Source organism: Nomascus leucogenys, chromosome 3, assembly GCF_006542625.1.
Source record: "Nomascus leucogenys isolate Asia chromosome 3, Asia_NLE_v1, whole genome shotgun sequence".
Lineage (NCBI taxonomy): Eukaryota > Metazoa > Chordata > Mammalia > Primates > Hylobatidae > Nomascus > Nomascus leucogenys.
The window spans coordinates 138,191,886-138,212,836 of record NC_044383.1 but is presented as its reverse complement, the minus strand read 5'-3'; the positions used below and the strand labels follow the sequence as shown (position 1 = coordinate 138,212,836).

Sequence of the window (20,951 nt, the reverse complement as noted above, 5' to 3'; positions counted from 1 at the left end):
GGAGCCTCCAACCAGAGCTCCAACTGTCTTGGCAAAGGAAAACTCAGAGCCTCTCTTCAAAGGAGCCCACCTTCGTTCTTACCTCTACCTTTCCCTGTGTTTCCTTTTTGCCCATTTGTCCACCTGGTCCTAGTTGCTCCCTCTGCCCTGCCTTATCCTGGTCAAGGACTCCTCGCTCACTCCTCATTCTCTAGAAATGCAGAGCTGTCTACTCACCTCCAGGGCTGGGTTGGTGTGAACTCCTCTCCACCCAGGCTGGAGTGCAGTGGCGCGATCTCGGCTCACTGCCACCTCAGCCTCCCAGGTTCAAGCGATTCTTGTGCCTCAGCCTCCTGAGTAGCTGGGATTACAGGCACACGCCACCATGCCCGGCTAATTTTTGTATTTTTAGTAGAAATGGATTCCACCACGTTGGCCAGGCTGGTCTTGAGCTCTTGACCTCAGGTAATCCACCCACTTCAGCCTCCGCAACTGTTGGGATTACAGGCGTGAGCCACTGCACCCGGCCCTAAACCAATTTTGATTCTAACGTAATATATGAATGAGTTGCTGACTTCTTTCTCCCTGAAAAATTGCAGGAATACTTTCAGGGCCTGGAATCTCATATGATCTTGACTGAAACACTCTTCAGAAAGATAATCAGCTTTGCAGTCCAAAAGGAAACCCAGTTCCATACAGAGCTGATGGCTCAGGCTTCTGCTGTACTGAAACAGGCTCACAAGAGGGGTGTGGAGCTGGAGTACATTCTAGAGGTGAGACCATTGATGTCATGTCTTCCATGCTACAAACTTCCTGCTGCAAAATAGACCTTTAATGCAAGACGTATCTATCCATGCAGTTTGCCTCACATAACCTCAGAACTAGCTGTGCTCTTGGGCTCACGACTGCACTTTTCCTATGGTTCTGTGTTGCTTGTTCCCCCTGTGTTTTCTGTGTACATTTGGCTATCTGCTGTGCCATGTTGAAAGTAAGATAGATACAGACTTCAGACTATGCATGAAGATATTTGGGGTTTTGATATTCAGACTGATAGCTTACTTAAGAGTATGAAAAATGTAGAACTAGGTCAGGTGCAGTGGCTCACACCTGTAATCCCAGCACTTTGGGAGGCTGAGGCAGGTGGATCACTTGAGGTCAGGAGTTCGAGACCAGCCTGGCCAACATGGTGAAACAAACCAACATGTTGAAACCCCATCTCTACTAAAAATACAAAAAATTAGCTGGATGTCGTGGTGGGTGCCTGTAATCTCAGCTACTTGGGAGGCTGAGGCAGGAGAATCGCTTGAACTGGGAGGCAGAGGTTGCAGTGAGCCAAGGTCATACCATTGCACTCCAGCCTGGGCAACAGGAGTGAAACTCTGTCTCAAAAAAAAAAAAAAAAAGTAAGAAAGAAAAATGTGGAAATACTTTTTCTGTCCCAAATGCGGTTGCTCTTGGAACAGAATAGGTGCTCAGTGGTGGCTACTGGCAAGCTACAGAACCCCGTGGAAATGTAGGACATTATTGATGTAACAGTCCCCTCCTTTCTTTTTTCAGTAACTGTATCAGTTGCTCTAAACTGTTCCTGCTTTCTCATTCTTCCTCTTTCCCTTGGAAGTTTTAGAGATTATAATCTCTCTCCCTTTTGTTGGCTTCCCCACCCACTCCCACAATATTACTGATCTTAACTGGGTTGCCTGCAGGTCGTATTTGCATTTTTTCTAAATGGGATTTTCCCTGGGCCAACATTTTCATAGCTAGCTAACCCCCAAATCCCAGATGTGGAATTCCCTGATGTGGAATTCCCTATATTTTAGAGAGACATCTACCTTTAACGTTTGAAATCTCTGTAATAATAGTTACGCTTTATTGACATGTCAGGTCCCTGGCAAGACTTCTTACATTTACATGAATCCATCTCATCTTTATCGTAACCCTTTGAGATAGAATTTTGAATCCCTGTTTCAGCAGTGAGTCTGGGAGCAACTGCTTGCCAAGACACGTGGTTAATTGGTAGCAAAGTCAGAGATCACACCTTCATCTGTCTGACTTCACAACCTGAAATGTGTGTTTCTCCATGAAACTTACCTGACGACACCATTTAAATTGTAGCCCCACCAGGCACACACCTGGGCACTCCCTCCCACCCCTACCCAGTTCTGTTTTATTCTTCCACAGCACAAGAACTCTATTATACCATACAACTTATTGTTTGTTTTTGGTTTATTGTTTATTATTGATTGCCTGTCTCTCCTCACTAGAAGGCCTGGGTTTGTGTCTATCTTATTTACTCCCAGATCCCTGGGCATTGAAAGTACCAGGCAACAGATATTTGGTAAGTGTATTTAAAAAGCATGGGTTTCTACTACTGTGCCCTGTTGCCACTCCAACTGCACAGTAAAGCGAGCATACTCACACTGAGAAACTGCTGACCCACGGTGTAAATTATTGGAAAAGACTTCAACTGATCTTTTAAAAAGCGTTTTCCAGTTTTAAATAAAAGTCTGAACTTAGGAATAGGTGATGTGGTATTTTTCTTTAACAGAATATATAAACTATATATTCATATTTATAGATATCTGTTTCATATGCAAATATAATTGTTTTGTTTACTCGTTACATGAAAGGCAAACATCCTCATCCTTTTGACTTAAATCCTTACTGTGGTAAAGAATAAAGCCATGCATGCCTGGGCTAGATGTGGTGGCTCATGCCTGTAATCCCAGCATTTTGGAAGGCTGAAGCAGGAGGATCTTTTGATGCCAGGAGTTTGAGACCAGCCTGGACAACATAGTGAGACCCCCGTCTCTACAAAAAAAAAATTTTTTTTAATTAGCCTGGTGTGGTGGAATGCACCTGTGGTCCCAACTACTTGGGAGGATGAAGCAGGAGGATCCCTTGAGCCCAGGAGTTTGAGTCTGCAGTGATTTGTGATTGTGCCACTGTACTCCAGCCTGGGCAACAGAGTGAGAGCCTATCTGAAAAAAAAAAAAAAAAAAAGTGCATATCCAATAGAAGGTACACTGCATACATTATTCCATTTAATCCTCATGATGGAGAAGATAGCTATTATTATCCCCATTGTAACATATTGAAAAGAGGTACAGAGTTTTGTAGCTTACTCACAGTCATAAAGGGGCTTAGTGGCAGATTCCAGAGCCCATTCACAATGCTTTCAAGGGTCACCATTTGATTACTTGCTTTAAAGCCATCTTTTGCTTCCCAAAGCAAGCCCCAACGCAAACTTCTCTGATATAACTTTAAGGAGAAACTGTCAAGCACCTATTTTGCACCGAAGGAAGAATGTCTTTCCCTAATGAGGGTTTCTTTAGCTCACAGACTAATGTTGTGTTTCTAGACGTGGTCCCATCTGGATGAAGACCAGCAGGAGCTCAGCAGACAGCTGGAGGTGGTGGAAAGCAGCATCCCAAGCGTGGGTCTGGTGGAGGAGAATGAGGACAGGCTTATTGACCGCATAACACTCTACCAGGTTGGTGTTACAAGCCGCCACATTGCCTTTAGAAACTTACCAATAGTTTTAACAGAATGTAAACAGACTTGTGATCAATTATTTTATCAGTACTTTTACTTTTCTTTCAAGTTATTGACATTGAAAGGAGATAATGTTTCTGTTATTTATAGTTGGACATTATTAAAAGTCTTTCTTTTTTCTTTTTTTAATGAGAGCTCTTTTTGAAAATTCAGCCTCCACCAAGCATTTTCTGTAATTTATGCTGATGCCACACAATTCTTGCAATAATGATAATTTGACAGTTTTAAATCCATCTAAAGTCACTACCAAAAAAAAAATAATAATAACAAAAGGAGACTGTCTATACTTAAATATAGATGAAACGTCTTAAAGTTTTCAATGTTACTTGAGTGAGTATAGTTTAAGTTTGAATAACAGATAATGGGAACATTGTAGGTACCAGAGAAATTATAATTCTTAAAGACAAAAATTGCATATCCAAACTTTTAACTCAATAATTTCAATGATTTTAGCATTTAAAATCTAGCCTTAATGAATACCAGCCCAAATTATATCAAGTATTAGATGATGGGAAACGACTTCTGATATCCATCAGCTGCTCAGATCTAGAAAGCCAACTAAATCAACTTGGAGAGCGCTGGCTAAATAACACCAATAAAGTGTCTAAGGAACTTCACAGATTGGAAACAATATTGAAACACTGGACCAGGTAATACAATGACTGTTTTGTATATTTTTAGATAAGTGCTGCATTGTATTAATAAGGCTAGTGGGGGTGAGGGATGATGGCTCAAACCTGTAATCTCATTACTTGGGGAGGCCAATACAGGAGGATTACTTGAGGCCAGGAGTTCAAGACCAGCCTGGGCAACATAGTAAGACCCCAACCTCTACAAAAAAATTAAAAAAGGACTAGGTATGGTGGCACATGCCTGTGGTTCCTGCTATTGGAGAGGCTGAAGTGGGAGGATTGCTTCAGCCTGGGAGGTTGAGGCTGCAGTGAGCCATGATCATGCTACTGTACTCTAGCCTGGGCAATAGAGCGAGACTCTGTCTCAAAGATAAGAAAGAAAGAAAGAAAGAAAGAAAGAAAGAAAGAAAGAAAGAAAGAAAGAAAGAAAGAAAGAAAGAAAGAAAGAAAGAAAGAAAGAAAGAAAGAAAAGCAAGCAGGCAAGTAGATGTTCACTTGAAAGTGACATGGCTCTTCTAGGAACTTATTGTATAGTTTGGAAAATAAAGATAAGCAGAGGCCAGGCACAGTGGCTCACGCCTGTAATCCCAACACTTTGGGAGGCTGAGGCGGGCATATCCCCTGAGGTCAGGAGTTCGAGACCAGCCTGACCAACATGGAGAAACTCCATGTCTACTAAAAATACAAAATTAGCCAGGCGTGGTGGTGCATGCCTGTAATCCCAGCTACTCAGGAGGCTGAGGCAGGAGAATTGCTTGAACCCGGGAAGGGGAGGTTGCGGTGAGCCAAGATCGTGCCATTGCACTCTAGCCTGGGCAACAAAAGCGAAACTCCGTCTCAAAAAAAAAAGATAAGTAGAAAGTTGCCACTTGGATTCTTGTATACTCATGTAAACATATAATTAAAAGTGAACAGGGAGGCAGGTGCATAAGGCACCTTACCTTTGAGTTTCACCCTCCCTTGCCTAATCACTGTCTGAGATACCACAGTAAAGCCTGAGAGGGAAAGAAAGAGAAAACGTGGATTGAGAAGCAGAAGCTTCTCAAGGACAATGGGAAGCATTCAGCGGGGTGGAGGGTTGATTTTTACATAATGACATAGTCTGTGTCTAAGCCGCCTTTATTTCAAAGGCCTTTTTGTAACCATCATCTAATATTTTCTAAGTAGCATCAATGTGAAAGAGTAGGGGGAAGATATTTTTATACCCAGCTTAAAGACAGGCAAGCGGAAACCCAGAGAGACAAGCTTGATAAAGGTATCAATATTAAGAAAAGTTCAGAGTGCCAACCTCATGCATTTTTCTTCTAAATCTTCAGACCTCTTGTTTTAAAACTGTTGGCATTGGTGAGTAACATAGGTGAGCAGAAGATAGGGATGAAATGTTTACTTAATAGACTCCATAATATACTTACAGATATCAAAGTGAATCTGCAGATCTAATTCACTGGTTACAATCTGCAAAAGACAGGCTAGAATTTTGGACTCAGCAATCTGTGACAGTCCCACAAGAGCTGGAAATGGTCCGTGATCATCTAAATGCTTTCCTGGTAAGTCTAAGAATCTAAGGCATTTGATTCAGGCCTATAAGTTAGGCCTGATCCATACACTAGTAGAAAAGAAGTCAGGCTGGGTGCGGTGGCTCACGCCTGTAATCCCAGCACTTTGGGAGGCCAAGGCAGTCAGATCACAAGGTCAGGAGTTTGGACCAGCCTGACCAACATGGTGAAACCCTGTCTTTACTAAAAATACAAATATTAGCTGGATGTGATGGTGCGTGCCTATAATCCCAGCTACTCAGGAGGCTGAGACAGGAGACTCACTTGAACCCGGGAGGCAGAGATTGCAGCGAGCTGAGATTGCGCCACTGCACTCCAGCCTGGGCAACAGAGCGAGTGACTCCATCTAAAAAGAAAAAAAGAAAAGGAAAGAAAGGAAGTCAACTGTCAGTGGATATACTTAATAAACTAAGCTATAGAGAATATATTCATGTTGACTATGTATGTTCCATAATTATGCAAAGTAATAGCGCTCAATGACTCAACATTGCCTCTTCCAAGTAGTTCTCAAGTAGGGGCTTCGTAGTTTGCTTTCATTCGAGGGCAAGGGTGTACTGCTTTCATTTTCTTTGAGTGTTCAGCATACCCCCCTCCAGGATGTAAAGGAAAGTGTTTCATGCACTAAATTGATCGCTTTCCTTTTAATGAATGGTCTGGCTATTTAACCCTACTTTGAACATCGTTACTTGTTTCAGGAGTTTTCTAAAGAAGTGGATGCCCAATCTTCCCTGAAATCATCTGTTCTGAGTACTGGAAATCAGCTCCTTCGACTAAAAAAGGTGGACACAGCCACGCTGCGCTCTGAGCTGTCACACATTGATAGCCAGTGGACTGACCTGCTAACCAATATCCCAGCCGTCCAGGAGAAGCTCCACCAGGTACAGAAAGAAGGATTGCTTTCGTGGGAAATAACTGATTTAAGCTATTTGACATGGAAAAATACATTAATTTGCTTTTGCTCACAAATTTAAATCGCCTTTGTCCCAGACACCTGGCCTCTTCTCTCTCCCATTGTATTAAGAGTGAACTCAGGCCGGGCGCAGTGGCTCACACCTGTAATCCTAGCACTTTGGGAGGCTGAGGACGGTGGATTGCCTGAGCTCAGGAGTTCGAGACCAGCCTGGGCAACGCTGGTTGAAACCCCGTCTCTACTAAAATACAAAAAATTAGCCTGGCATGGCGGTGTGCGCCTGTAGTCCCAGCTACTCGGGAGGCTGAGGCAGCAGAATTGTTTGAACTGGGGAGGCAGATGCTGGAGTGAGCCGAGATCACGCCACTGCACTCCAGCCTGGGTGACAGCAAGACTCTGTCTCCAAAAAAAAGAGTGAACTATGCTACAAAGCCCTGCCCCAAAGGCATTTCCTCTGAGGGTTTCTTTAATGTGTGTATGTGGGTGTGGGCATGTGTATTGGAATGTTTGTCTGGCTTTGTTTAAACTCTGTTTTCTCCTGGCTAAAATGTGGACAGTTATATACACTTTTCTCATAAAGTGAGTGGTTATGAAGATTTAGAACATAATATATGTAAAAAAAACTTATGTATAGGAGAGCAACTGGCATTCAGTAGATGTAAATAATCCTCTTGTCTGAAAATACACCCACCTCCCCTGAAATCCCAGAACATTTTATCTTTATCTCTCTTTGACACTCATCACTGTGTTTCAGGCAGGATAGCTGTGTTTTGTGTACATGCCTAATCTCTCCTAAGCAACAGCTGTGCGCCCCCAGAGGGCAGGAACCAACCCACGTTCATTGCTATATCTTTCAGCACCACACAGAAGTTGACATACAAAGATTTTAAATGATTGCTTTTGTTCCTCCAAATCATCACAATACACATATGCATAAATGTGTGATATGTTAAGTAAGATTTCGAATTGTAAGTACTGTATATCAGCTAAGGACTGAGGAAATTGGCTATGCTCTTAGGAATAAATATTAGAGTGCCAAAAACTCTAGAAAATGATAGCTTGTAGTGTGGTATTTTTCTTTCTTCTTTTAACATTCCTGAGTCATAATATGCAGAGATTTTACAAGATAATTAATAAAATACATCTGTTGAATGTTTTGTGGTTAAGTTTTTTTAAACTCATAAAACTAGTTATAAAATAAGAATAATATTCTCTTCTGGTGTTTTGATTAATTAGTTAATGTTTATACAATGTTTACAGTATTGGATATCAAGTGAACATAAAATGACTATTGTTGTTCAGCATTTGCCTGATGTTTAACTTCAAGCTTTCAAAAAGGGTAAGATCTCCAAATGTTATTAAGGAGTGTTATCTCTCTTGGTACATTTTTAAGAATTATTGTAGGGTTTTTAAGTTAGCAGAAGTTGGGGTTTCCATTTTAACACTTGGGACTGGTTCTCTCCCTGACTTGGACAGCTCCAGATGGATAAACTGCCTTCCCGCCATGCCATTTCTGAAGTCATGAGTTGGATTTCTCTAATGGAAAATGTTATTCAGAAGGATGAAGATAATATTAAAAATTCCATAGGTTTCAAGGCAATTCATGAATACCTTCAGAAATATAAGGTAATTAAAATTTTTTGTTTTTAACTTTTCATATTTTCAGACCCTTTTATTTGAAAGAACTAAAAAACTCAAATTATGGTAATCAAGTCTTGGAATGTATGTTTCCTAAGCGGTGACCAGATAGGAATTCAAGAGCAAGAAAAATGCATTATCAGTTATAGAAATAAGAAGAAATATCTAGGAATGATTTTGAATAATTTTGTGTTATTCTTAAAGAATTATAGAAATTATAAAAATAAATTTATAAATATTTTATAGTGAGGCTATATAATTTATCTAGTTCTAAATCTTCTACCTAAATATATATACACACACACACACACACACACATACACACGTATATCTGTGTTTACAGATATATACGTATATATATATATAAATGTATACAAATATATATTTGGCTTCTAAAAATAATGGGTTGTGTGAATACAGACAAATTGTGCCATTTCAGCTGAGTTATGGAAGTGATAATATTAATATTAAGGTTACTCAAGGCTTTCCAACTCCTGGAAAAATAATGAGACATTTATTGTATAATCTTATTTTCTCCTCTTTTTTTTAGGGTTTTAAGATAGACATTAACTGTAAACAGCTGACAGTGGATTTTGTGAACCAGTCCGTGCTACAAATCAGCAGTCAGGATGTGGAAAGTAAACGTAGTGATAAGACTGATTTTGCTGAGCAACTTGGAGCAATGAATAAAAGCTGGCAAATTCTGCAAGGTCTAGTAACTGAGAAGGTAAGTCAGTGGCTTGCCACTGTCCAGATTTACATGAAAACCCCAAGAACAGGCACACTCTGTAAGGAAGACTGGGTTCACAAGTAGTGTGGCTATACTGGGCAAAGAACACTTCCAATAATACCGCTGAAGGTTAATCACCCTAAACTTTCTTTAACCTGTTGATGATTTTCTCTTATACATTCTCTTCTCTTTGTATATTTCATGGTGTTTCAGTTTTCTAAAGATGCCTCTTGATTTATTTTGCCTTTGCTTCAAGTTGACTTTAGTCCTTTCTTGCTTCCCAATAATAGTCATTGATTCATACTTTATGAAATTCATTTATTAAATCAAGCTTGTCCAGCCCGCAGGCTGCATGCGGCCCAGGATGGCTTTGAATGCAGCCCAACACAAATCCATAAACTTTCTTAAAACATTATGAGATTCTTTTGCAATTTTTTTTTTTTTTAGATCATCAGCTATTGTTAGTGTTTTTTTATTTTATGTGTGGCTCAAGACAATTCTTCTTCTTCCAGTGTGGCCCAGGGAAGCCAAAAGATTAGACACTCCTGTTTTAAATCATATATACAATGAACTGTATAATAAGAATTCTTAATTTGGAGAAAATACTGGCTAGAATAATTAGTCTGCCAATGATTTGATTTTATTAAAATAAAGTTGCAAATTTCATTTTATTGTGTTTGTTCAGATCCAGCTATTGGAAGGCTTATTGGAATCTTGGTCAGAATATGAAAATAATGTACAATGTCTGAAAACATGGTTTGAAACCCAGGAAAAGAGACTAAAACAACAGTATCGAATTGGAGATCAGGCTTCTGTTCAAAATGCACTGAAAGACTGTCAGGTAAGTTGTCCAGGTGGCGAACATGCACCATCTCACAATTTCATGGCGAATGTTAATATGTTTATAGGCCTTGAAAGTTGCAAGTTAAATTTTTTTTTAAATATTTGAAAGTTGCATTTAGTAACAAATTTTGCTGATTTTGTGAGTTTATAGGGTTTTTTTTTAAAAAATACATTAGGTTTTTTCACTTGTTTTTAAAAATTTGAAATTATGAAAATTTTCAAACATACTCATAAGTAGAGAGAAATGCTATGACTCCTGTATACCAAGCATCAGATTGAATAATTATCAAGATTTGCAGCCTGGGCAACATGGTGAAACCCTCTCTCTACAAAAAGCTACAAAATTCAGCCAGACGTGGTGGTGCTTGCACCTGTAGTCCCAGCTACTCAGGAGGCTGAGGTGGGAGGATTGCTTGAATTCAGGAGATCGAGGCTGCAGTAAGCCATGTTTACACCATTGCACTTCAGCCTGGGTGACAAAGTGAGACCCTGTTTCCAAAAAAAAAAAAAAAATTGCCTAAATTATTTCTTTTTCTAAAATAGATATCATAGTAAATACCAGACATCATGTCACTTTATTCTTACATACTACAATATATATCTTTGAAAAATAGACATTTTCTTAATGCATCCATATTATTATCACCACCAAAAGTTTAATAATTTCTAATATTATTTTATGTTCAACCCATAATCCTATTTCCTCGGTTGTCTTTAAAATGTCTTTTATACGTTAACTTATTCAAAATAAGGATGCAAACAATATCCATATGCTACATTTGCTTGTTAGATCTCTGAAATCTTTTGAATATTTTTTTAAGACCATAACCTGTCGCAGAAACTGTTGATGGGCGCCATGTTCAGGATTGGCCTATGAAGGTCCTTAAGATGTTGTTTAATTTGTTCTTCTCTCCTCTGTATGTCCTATAAATGGAAGTTAGCACTAGAGGCTTGGCTGGATTCCCGTTCACCTCCTCTGAGCAAGCACTTCACAGTGGACTTCCTATTAATTAATTATTAATAATATCCTATTATTAATTAATAGGAAGTATCCATGTTACTTCCTTTTTTGTCACATGGAGAAGTACACAGAGTGTGCTTGTTCTACTCTGAGGGATGAGGATTGAAAGTTCAGGTGAAGCAGTAACATTCCAGATGTTTTCCAGTGACTCAGGGACACAAGTCTTTCCACAGGTCTTCTTGTGTACCCAAAAGAAAAGTGAGCTATTGCAGTTAATGCAGTAATAAGATTTTTGAAAATAATTCATGAATTCATATAATGTTACAGATTATGACTGTTCCCTTATAGTGTTTCCTAAAAACAATTGAAAACTCAACAGTGAAGTAATTCTACAGAAAAGCTTCTCTCTGCAAATCTTGTTTTTCTATTTCGGGTTTCAAAAAGAAAGAACTTTGGTAATGATCTCTCTTCCAATCATCGTGTTTTCTGTTTGGGACACATATAAAGAGAGGTATATTTAAGCACTTAATCAAAGCTTTTCAGTTCTGAAAAGGAAGCGAAGTGCTGGCTCCCCAGCTAATGGATTACAATTTTGAGACTGCATAAAATTGATAAAGAAAAACATCATATAGAGAATACCTTGAAGTAATAATAGTTTTTTTATTTAATAAAAAACAAGCCTCATGTCAGAAAATGGGTGCTTAAAGACTGAAGATGAAGAACATGCATCAGCTAGTCTCATTGCATTTCCAATTTTCTAGAGGCCAGTGGTATTTCTGATTTAGGCCGTACATTCTAAAATCTACAAGTAATCCAGAATTTCAGCTCTTTACTTTTGAGGACAAAATGTCATAACTTTCGTTGAGTTCCTAAGTTAAAATATATCCATTGATTTTAAAAGGTAATTCTGCATATTCGAATTAGCAAAGTGAGTGCCTTCTGGTTGCATGGTTGTGATAAACTTTGCTGTTGAAAGACTGAAATACTACATTAATATCATTTGCGTTTTCTTTTATGTTTTCCACTTCTTTTCTTCCATACTTTACTTTTTCTCTTGGTATTTTTTTCTTCTCTTTAACATAACTTTTTCTGCCATTTTGCATTTTGTTTCTTTTCCTGTTCTTTTCTTCTATTTAACAGGGAGACACCTTACCATCTGGAAAATATCGCAGCAGCTTGACCATGTTTTACCAAGTGTAGGACCCAAGTTTTAGATTTTCAGAGAGTCAGGTCAGACAGTGTCAGGAGGGAAAGCTTAAAGTGTGGTTTAAAGAACTTTGTACTGATGCCGATTCATGATTTCAAATGAAAAGTCATTTCTTTGAAACAAAAGACAGAATGAAAGTAGCCCATATAATTATTTTGGGACATTGCATATAAATAAATCACAATGGCCTAACTGGAAGGTTCTATTTGGCTATACTACAAGTCTTGATACAATTGTCATTTTTGAGAAATTGGTTTTTGGACCAAAGTGTGAAATTCAAGCCAGTGTACTTAAATTGGTGACTAGATTCCAGCTTTATTTTGTTTTAAAAATCTTGAGTATTTTCCCAGTCTTTTATAGGTGATTTATTAATTTAAACCAACATAAAACTGATATTTATGAATTAATCGAAGTTAAGAATGTTTTATTGTTTTTAAAAATGGTAGGTTTGGCCTTTTCCTTTTTTGATCAGAAACAGAATCATCTTTTAATTATTATTGAAAGCAAGGGAAACACACCTTTATTTTTTATAAAATATATATTTCAGCCCTGTTTCCCTCATGGGTTTTGCTCTTCTGAAAACATACATGTGCAGGGCATTTTAGAAATAGTTTCTAAGCAATGGAACATTCATTTAATATTCCTCACTGAGAAAAAGTTAACATCATAGAAAAATGAGGATAAACTCAATTTCTAATGGTTGAATTTTAGAATCATATTAAAGACATATTGGAAAGATTGTTTCTGGTCTTTTAATCTCTTTACAGAAATAGGAAAGTTCTAAATAGTAAATTAATTATATTTTCTATACTACACAAAGGACCTCTAACCCCAGTAATCACTATATTTATTCTCTGGTAATTATCAAAGCTGTCAAAATAGTGACAAAATTATAAAGTGGAAATAAGAGAACAATATGAAAAACAAAAATGATCACTTTAAGCTGCCAAATGCGTGTCTAATTAACCAAAACAAAAATAGCTTCATGATAATTCAATAGAGAAAAATAAATAAATTTGCACTGAAACATGGCACATTGCCAAATGGCTAAACATAATAATATCTTACATTTAGCTACTTTATGACAGCTTAAAATATATTTTATATATATTTACCTAATTTTATCCCCTTGGAGTAAGCAGAAAATGTCTTATTATTACTATTTTAAAAATGAGGTAGAGAGAGATTAACAAGTTGAACCATAATAGAAACAGAAATAAAAGAGGCAAAAATTATTTTTAAAGAGGCATGACATTTGAAATTAGTATAACAGAGACTGGACTCCTCACTAACACCTTATCAGCAGCACTATCCAATTTCAATCCTATTACCCATGTATGGATCATGAGGGAGGTGAAAATATTTTTTATACAATTGAGGTGTTATCCAAAGTTAAAGTATTTGGGAAGTTTTTCCATTCGAATCTCCAAGAACTACAAATCTATTTTTAGTTCTGAGGGTATACTTCTGAATATGGGACTGTAACCATGCCTTAATGCCTGGCTTTTCATGTCACCCCAACATGGGATTTATATTCCCTCCACAGTTTGAGGTTCAGCTGACTCCCTTCTGGCATCAGGCTGGGAGTCCATAGGCTCCAAAGACTGGGTTCTAATCCCCACTCTATCCCTCACCAGCTCTTTTACCCAAGACAGGTCAGATGACTTGATCTTCAATTTATTTATTTATAAAATGTTGATAGCAGTCTCAGCCTGCTTCACTGAGCTTCTCAAATTTTCAGATGGCATTAAAATAGACATTAGGGTTATGATACAGGTTCAGTATGAGCTCCAGATCTTTTCTTCATTTTGCTTTTCATTCTTGAACATTTTATACTGACAATTATGAACGCATATCCCAAAGAAAATGAGGATTTGATTCATCAAAGGAGCCTGAAGCCTTTCAGAATCACATAGAATTCAGGGTATTTTAGAGATAGAGGATCATACAGATGATCTTTTCCCATCTGAAGTCAGTCTTCTGATTTCCCATCTGAAGAAACTGAGACCCAGTAGAAATTTCTCACCTACCCAAAGTGACTCAGCTTTATAGTAGCAGAAATGTGACTAAATCCCAGATACTAGGGCCCAGAATACACATTCTATCACATTTCTTCCTACGGGGTAGGCAGCGTAACTTTTTGAATACCAACATATATGAACTTAATAATATAAATAATATTACAGTTTCTGACATGTATTTCTTTCCTCACAGCCTCTTGAGAAAATTACATAGTACCATTTCCTTATCTGGTGGAATATCAAATTTTACTTTTTTAAAGTTATGCTAATTTGCCGTGTGTAAAAAGAGGACTTTTTTTTGCATTTGAGTGTAGGAAGAAGTACTTCTGTGGAGTGCCTCTTCTGAAAGAGATAAACTTTCTGGATTAGTAAAAGGTTTTTAGGACATGAAACTATAATGGCCCAATTTCAGTGCACCCCGGAGTTCCGTAATAGAACAATTTAAAGTGACTATTTTTTAAATCTTTCAGGATCTGGAAGATTTGATTAAAGCAAAAGAAAAAGAAGTAGAGAAAATTGAGCAGAATGGACTTGCTTTGATTCAGAACAAGAAAGAAGACGTCTCTGGCGTTGTCATGAGCACACTGCGAGAGCTCAGCCAAACCTGGGCGAATTTAGATCACATGGTAATATTGCTCGCAGAAAGCCAGCTCCAGGACCGTGTTTGCCAGCTCTGTCCAAACTCTGGGTTTTGGTTTTCCTAAAGTAAAGGAGGAAATAATCAAATCTATACATTATTTCTTTGTACTTTTAAGTCCACTTCGTTATCCTCTTTTTTTTTTTTTTAAGTCTAGTTTCTGGTGTTTTCTAGAATAATCCTTTATTTTAAACATTACTCTCTTAATGATCTCATCCGTTCCCATGGTGATAGATCATTCACAAACATCTGTCTCCAGCCTGGGAAAGGATATACAAAGTGGATAGATATCTGTATCTAAATGATGAAGACCAAACTAAATACTTTTCTGATAGAGATAAATAATTATAAGGAAGGAATATCTTAGATGTTTTGTCTTAAGATATTTATCTGAGTGTGTGTGTGTGTTTACACACATGTGAGATAGGTATGGGTATTCTTATAGCTATAGATAGATTTCACTTTCTGGGACCTGACTACCTGGATTCAAACTGAAATCTCTCACATTCTAATAGTATAATCTTGGGTAATTTTCATTACCTCTTAGTGTCTCAGTTTCCTCATCTATAAAATGGGGATAATGATTATACCTATCTCATAAGGTGTTGTGAGGATTAAATGAGTTAATGCATTTGAAACACTCATTTAATACAATTCTTAAACTGTTTTATTAAAATTATCAACCTCTTATAACTTAAAAATGTATATATATACACATATATATATACTGATATATATACACATATATATACTGATATATATACACATATATATATACTGATATATGTATACACATATATATATACTGATATATATATATACATATATATATATATATATATATATATATATATCAGTTACCCTTTTAAGCATTTCCACTTAGAACTAAGTGTTTAAAGTGTGGAAGGCATAAATTTCAAAGTTGATACATTTTACCTTTTAAATCTTTTTCTTTTTAGTTTTGTTTGTTTATGATACCTGAAACCCTGATGAAGTTCTTAGATGTTAATATTTTCCCATCAATTGAATATATATTCCATCATTCTAGATATTATGAAATTATAAGCAATGTTTGTCTTTTTCAAAAGGTTGGACAATTAAAGATACTGCTGAAATCAGTGCTTGACCAATGGAGTAATCACAAAGTGGCCTTTGACAAGATAAACAGTTACCTTATGGAGGCCAGATACTCTCTTTCCCGATTCCGTCTGCTGACTGGCTCCTTAGAAGCTGTGCAAGTTCAGGTGGACAATCTTCAGGTAAGGAATTAATTTAACACTTCCTTAACGTTCATTTTAATTTTAGAAAACTGAAAAATTATCAAATGGAGACATCATCCTGAAATATTGCCATATGTTGTTTACATTGAATTATTTCTTTAAGATCTTTAAAATTAATTTTACCTGTGTATTGTTACTTAAGCAAACTTGCCTGTGTGTGCCAAATTCTGGGTTAGCTGGTATATAACTAAATGGTTTCCAAGATCCTGTTGTAAAAAATATTCACATTGTCTTTTATACAATGATTTTATGCCCAACTGAACCTCCTTGATTCATTGTCACTGCCTTTTGTCTTCCCTTTCTCTTCTTATCCTGCACCTCCAAACATATTCTAAGGAATGTTCGAAAGAAAACAAAGAGAAAAATGGCAAAAGTGGTAAATGTTTAAACCATTCAGTTGCTTCCATTCAGTAAAATATCAGTGGTCTATCCAGCGTGTCCACAGAATCTTCCTTTCTAGCACTTACTGCTTGGTTTCCTGTGGGTCCTTTGTCATTGCGTCCATCTAAAATGATATCCCTGATGTTTGTCTTCAACATAGCACTCTCTCCTGTCTCAGGTCACCACCCTCAAATTGCTGCTGCCCCCACTCTCCTGTGCACCGGGCCACTCTCACCTGTCACTGCTCTTTCTTCTTGGCTAAAGAACACAGACTATGGGATGGGCAGGGCAGGCCCCTAAGGGATGGGAGGCCAACAAGAGACCAGCATGTGCCCTGCTAATATCTAGTCCACCTCCCTGGCCAGCCAATCAAAGCTTCTGTGTTGCTGACCTCAGATGCAGCCTGCCTTCCTCTCCTCCCCTCTTCTCCCCTCCCCTCCCCTTTCCTTCCCTCTCCTTCCCTCCCCTCCCCTCCCCTCCTTCTTTTTAGAGACAGAGTCTCACTCTCTTGCCCTGACTGGAGTGCAGTGGTGTTATCTCGGCTCACTGCAACCTCCGCCTCCCAGGTTTAAGCAATTCTCTGCCTCAGCCTCCTGAGTAGCTGGGATTACGGCATGTGCCTCCATGCCTGGCTAATTTTTGTATTTTTAGTAGAGACGGAGTTTCACCATCTTGGCCAGGCTGGTCTTGAACTCCTGACCTCATGATCCACACACCTCGGCCTCCCAAAGTGCTGGGATTACAGGCATGAGCCACCATGCCCCGCTGACTTTCTTAAGGAAATATCTTTTTTAGGGTAGGGTGGGAGAGAGGAAGGACAAATTTGTCTATATAATTTCTTAACCCTTAAATTGTTGTTACTAAGGATCACTAAAACTTCTTTTGAGGATAGTAAATTTAAAAGCACATCTTATAACTTTGAGGAGGTTAGAAATGCTTTTTAATTTAATATATGTTATGTTTAATACTTGAAAGAGCTGTCTTAAGGCATGAAAGGATTAAGGGTCTTTTCCTTGACTGTTTTCATTTGAGGGTAATCAGATATTGGCATTAAATAGTACTCGAGTTTTGTAGCCTACTTCACCTGTGGAGTTTTATGAAGAACTGAATCTGTCATTTCAGCACTATTTCCAGAGAAACAACTTTCTTTCAGTTCCTTTACTGGTCCTTGGTAGAAGCCTATTTAGATAGGCTTGGTAGAAGATGCCAAACCTGTCTGATAAATATTCTTTGCTTTAAGCAATCTTGACATATACAATGCAATATTATTAATTATAGTCTCCATTCTGTACAGTGGATCACTAAAGCTTATCCCTCCTGTCTAGCTGAAACTATATTCCTTTTGATCAACATCTTTCTTTTCCCCATCTAATCCCTTATCCCATGTCCTGGTAACTACCATTCTACTCCCTACTTCTATGAGTTCAACTTTGCTAGACAAAAATGGATAAGTATGTGAGGTAATGATATGTTAATTAGCTTAATTTATTCATTCCACAATGTAAACATATATCAAAACATCATATAGTACCCTACAAATACATACAATTATTATTTATCAATTGAAAATCATTTTTTTAAGTTAAAAATAATTCTTGGCAAGGAAGAACACCCAGAGACAAAGCTTGGCAAAGCTGTGCCTTGTTAGAGTCTTCACCTTCAGGAGTTTGTGGTAGAAGCACCCTACGTATGTAATAAAATAGAGACCTGGCTTTGGCTTTGAGTGTCAAAGAGATCCACAGTTTGGCATATAGCACATTACATACACTGTTGCCATGGCTTTGTTAGAAACGAGAGCTTGGGGTAGCAAGGAAAATGAGCACTTAAAGGATTTCTCAGCAAGGCAAATTTACTTCTGCAGGAGGGTGCCACTTACACTTCTGGCCGCTGAAGGAGAGAAGGAGTTTTTATCCCTAACGCAGTCCCTATCCCTGCATTCTTCCCCTGTTGGCTAGGGTTGGACCGCACAATCTAAACTGACCCCAGTTGGCTAAGACTTAAACTTTTCCAATTAGGGTAAATATGCGATTCTCAAGGGAGAGAGGGGGTAGGAGTGGTCCCTGTGTTACAGCACAAGGCATGTTTGCACATGTCTGGGCAAGTCAGGACACAACAAGGGCAGGAGGGCTGCTCACAGGCCAGAAACAAGAAAGTACAAGGAGGTGAGGCCTCTGAACCAAGGACAAGGACATTACACAATTAAACCCTTTGAAGAGGAATTTACCATCTCTGGCAGCTTCCTACCAGACAATGGACAAGGGCACCCTATGTGAGCTTTTTCAGCAGAATGCAAATGCCCATAGAAGAAGCCTTCATTGCTAAGAACCTCTTCTCATAGCCAAAATAACAAAATCCTAAAAAAGAGAATAAATGATTATCTAAAGAAAGCTAATAAAGCACTGGTGCTAAGTCATGCCTGGTTTATACATGTGTATGTACATATTTATGAAAACATATACAAATTCCTTTTAAACTCGCTTATTAGAATTTAGATCCTGTTATGTCATCTGTGGGCCTTTTTCTTTGGGCAGAATCTCCAAGACGATCTGGAAAAACAGGAAAGGAGCTTACAGAAATTTGGCTCTATCACCAACCAATTATTAAAAGAGTGTCACCCACCTGTGACAGAAACTCTTACCAATACACTGAAAGAAGTCAACATGAGGTATGGAGTATGTTAACTTTACACACTATTTATATCACAGCCTTATTATAAATAATGATATAATTAAAACTTAATGACATTTTGAATTTGAGCTACATAGATTCTATTCCTTTAAACTTCTCTTTCACAACATGAATTTAAGGATAAATAAATGTAGTGAAGAGATTTAGAAAGAATTAGAAGTACTGTACACCCAAAGATTGCCATCATCCTCATTACCTACCCTGAAACTATGAATATGAAACATTAATTTTTATTATGTTAACTAGAAATGAGTATGTCTATATTCACGTGAACCAGGATCATGAAAAATAAAATAGCACTTATCAACATTTGGTGAGAGGTGGTAATCTGCTCATGAGTGTTGGTTATTATTTCCAGATGGAATAACTTGCTGGAAGAGATTGCTGAGCAGCTACACTCCAGCAAGGCCCTACTTCAGCTTTGGCAAAGATACAAGGACTACTCCAAACAGTGTGCTTCGACAGTTCAGCAGCAGGGGGATCGAACCAATGAGCTGTTGAAGGCAGCCACAAACAAGGACATCGCCGATGATGAGGTTGCTACATGGATTCAAGATTGCAACGTATGTTCAGGAGCTATCTTTTTTTCCCCACATGCCCTTCTTAGACTGCCCAAGTTTAGCTTTTGGTTTGTGTAAGCTTTGATATGTCTCTCTATGTGAGACAGTTACCCAAAAATAATTGTCTTAGGATCAAAGAGCCTGCCTGATTTTCAGAACACAGGTGCACGTGCATCAGACTAAGAGGTCTCCTCCCATTGTTTTATTTTTTAAAATGAGTTGTTTTCCCATTTTTGCTAGTGGAATTTAGTCAATGTGAAAGATTGAGGCTCTCTGTGTTTTCTGGGATGGTCAATATAAGACATGACCATATGGGGAATAGTGTTCTATCTTTAAAAAATCTTCTGTTCCAGATGTTGTCCATTTACATTCATTAACTCCTATGTAAGCATCTACACAATAGTTTCATCTAAGATATTAATGGTAGAAAGAAGTCTTTCCTAATTTACTGGTATACTTCTTTTAATGGCTTTTTAATAATTCTCTTTTTCACTATAGCTGCCAATAACCTATTAAGGGTTTAAGGAACAGCTCTTCTCTTGTTTCAAGCATTACATGGCTCTTACTATTTGTCCTTATTTGTCTTTATTTTTAAGAGCTTGTTACAAGGATCTTTAAATAAACTTTTCCAAATCAGTTTATTAGAATTAGGCAAGCTATAAAAACTACGTAAATAAAAGTTTAACCTATTCTAATATCTTCAACCTGAATAATCACTTTAAAGCTAAAGATGGATATTTTTAAATAAAGATAATACAGTGCTTTTTTCATCCACATAATTTATATATATAAGAACTGTCATTTTCAATACTCCTGAATTGACATACACCTTGTCTGTTATCTGTGTCAAGCGTAAAGAGCCCTTTGTTCTTCTTTCTCTCACAGAAGTCACTGCCTAGGCGTAGCATGACTGGGTGGGAGACCAGCAACAGGTAGCAGAAGCAGTTACTTATTGTCTCTCAATGATAGGATAGAAAGCAGAAACACGGAGTTTCCATTGGCTTATATTTTTTAACCTGTAAGAGGGTCCCACAGAAAGTGGAGGCAAAGAGATCCCATGGAAAAGAATGGGAATACAGGCTACTCTTACCCCCTGCTCACCAAAATCATCACTGTGTTCTGTACCCTACTGACACAGGAGGTTGTTGTACTTGCAATAACATGAATACACATATAGAAGATACCACTGACAAATTCCTGGTGTGTATAATAATAATAGAAAATGGAAAAATATAACATTTTGTTTTCAATTTGATACGAATTACATAAAGAGGCAGGAAAAAAACTGCCAAAATATTTCCAGTTATTGGCTCTACTCTTGGATCATGTTTTTTTTTTCTTGTTTATGTATGCTTTTCTGCATTTCCGCAAGGTCC

General features: G+C 37.7%; 1 protein-coding gene across 4 annotated transcripts in view; it reads left to right on the top strand.

Annotated features, from left to right (window-relative positions):
* The window catches only part of SYNE1 (spectrin repeat containing nuclear envelope protein 1), a 526,037-nt gene that overhangs the window by 399,240 nt on the left and 105,846 nt on the right, over positions 1-20,951 (top strand). For all 4 annotated transcript variants that reach the window (XM_030809854.1, XM_030809853.1, XM_030809856.1 and 1 more), the window contains 12 exons: positions 579-752; positions 3,338-3,469; positions 3,985-4,181; positions 5,578-5,710; positions 6,415-6,597; positions 8,106-8,255; positions 8,818-8,994; positions 9,683-9,838; positions 14,500-14,655; positions 15,755-15,925; positions 18,859-18,992; positions 19,374-19,578. In XM_030809854.1, coding sequence (XP_030665714.1) covers positions 579-752; positions 3,338-3,469; positions 3,985-4,181; positions 5,578-5,710; positions 6,415-6,597; positions 8,106-8,255; positions 8,818-8,994; positions 9,683-9,838; positions 14,500-14,655; positions 15,755-15,925; positions 18,859-18,992; positions 19,374-19,578 — 1,968 coding nt within the window. The remainder of the gene's footprint in view (positions 1-578; positions 753-3,337; positions 3,470-3,984; positions 4,182-5,577; positions 5,711-6,414; positions 6,598-8,105; positions 8,256-8,817; positions 8,995-9,682; positions 9,839-14,499; positions 14,656-15,754; positions 15,926-18,858; positions 18,993-19,373; positions 19,579-20,951) is intronic.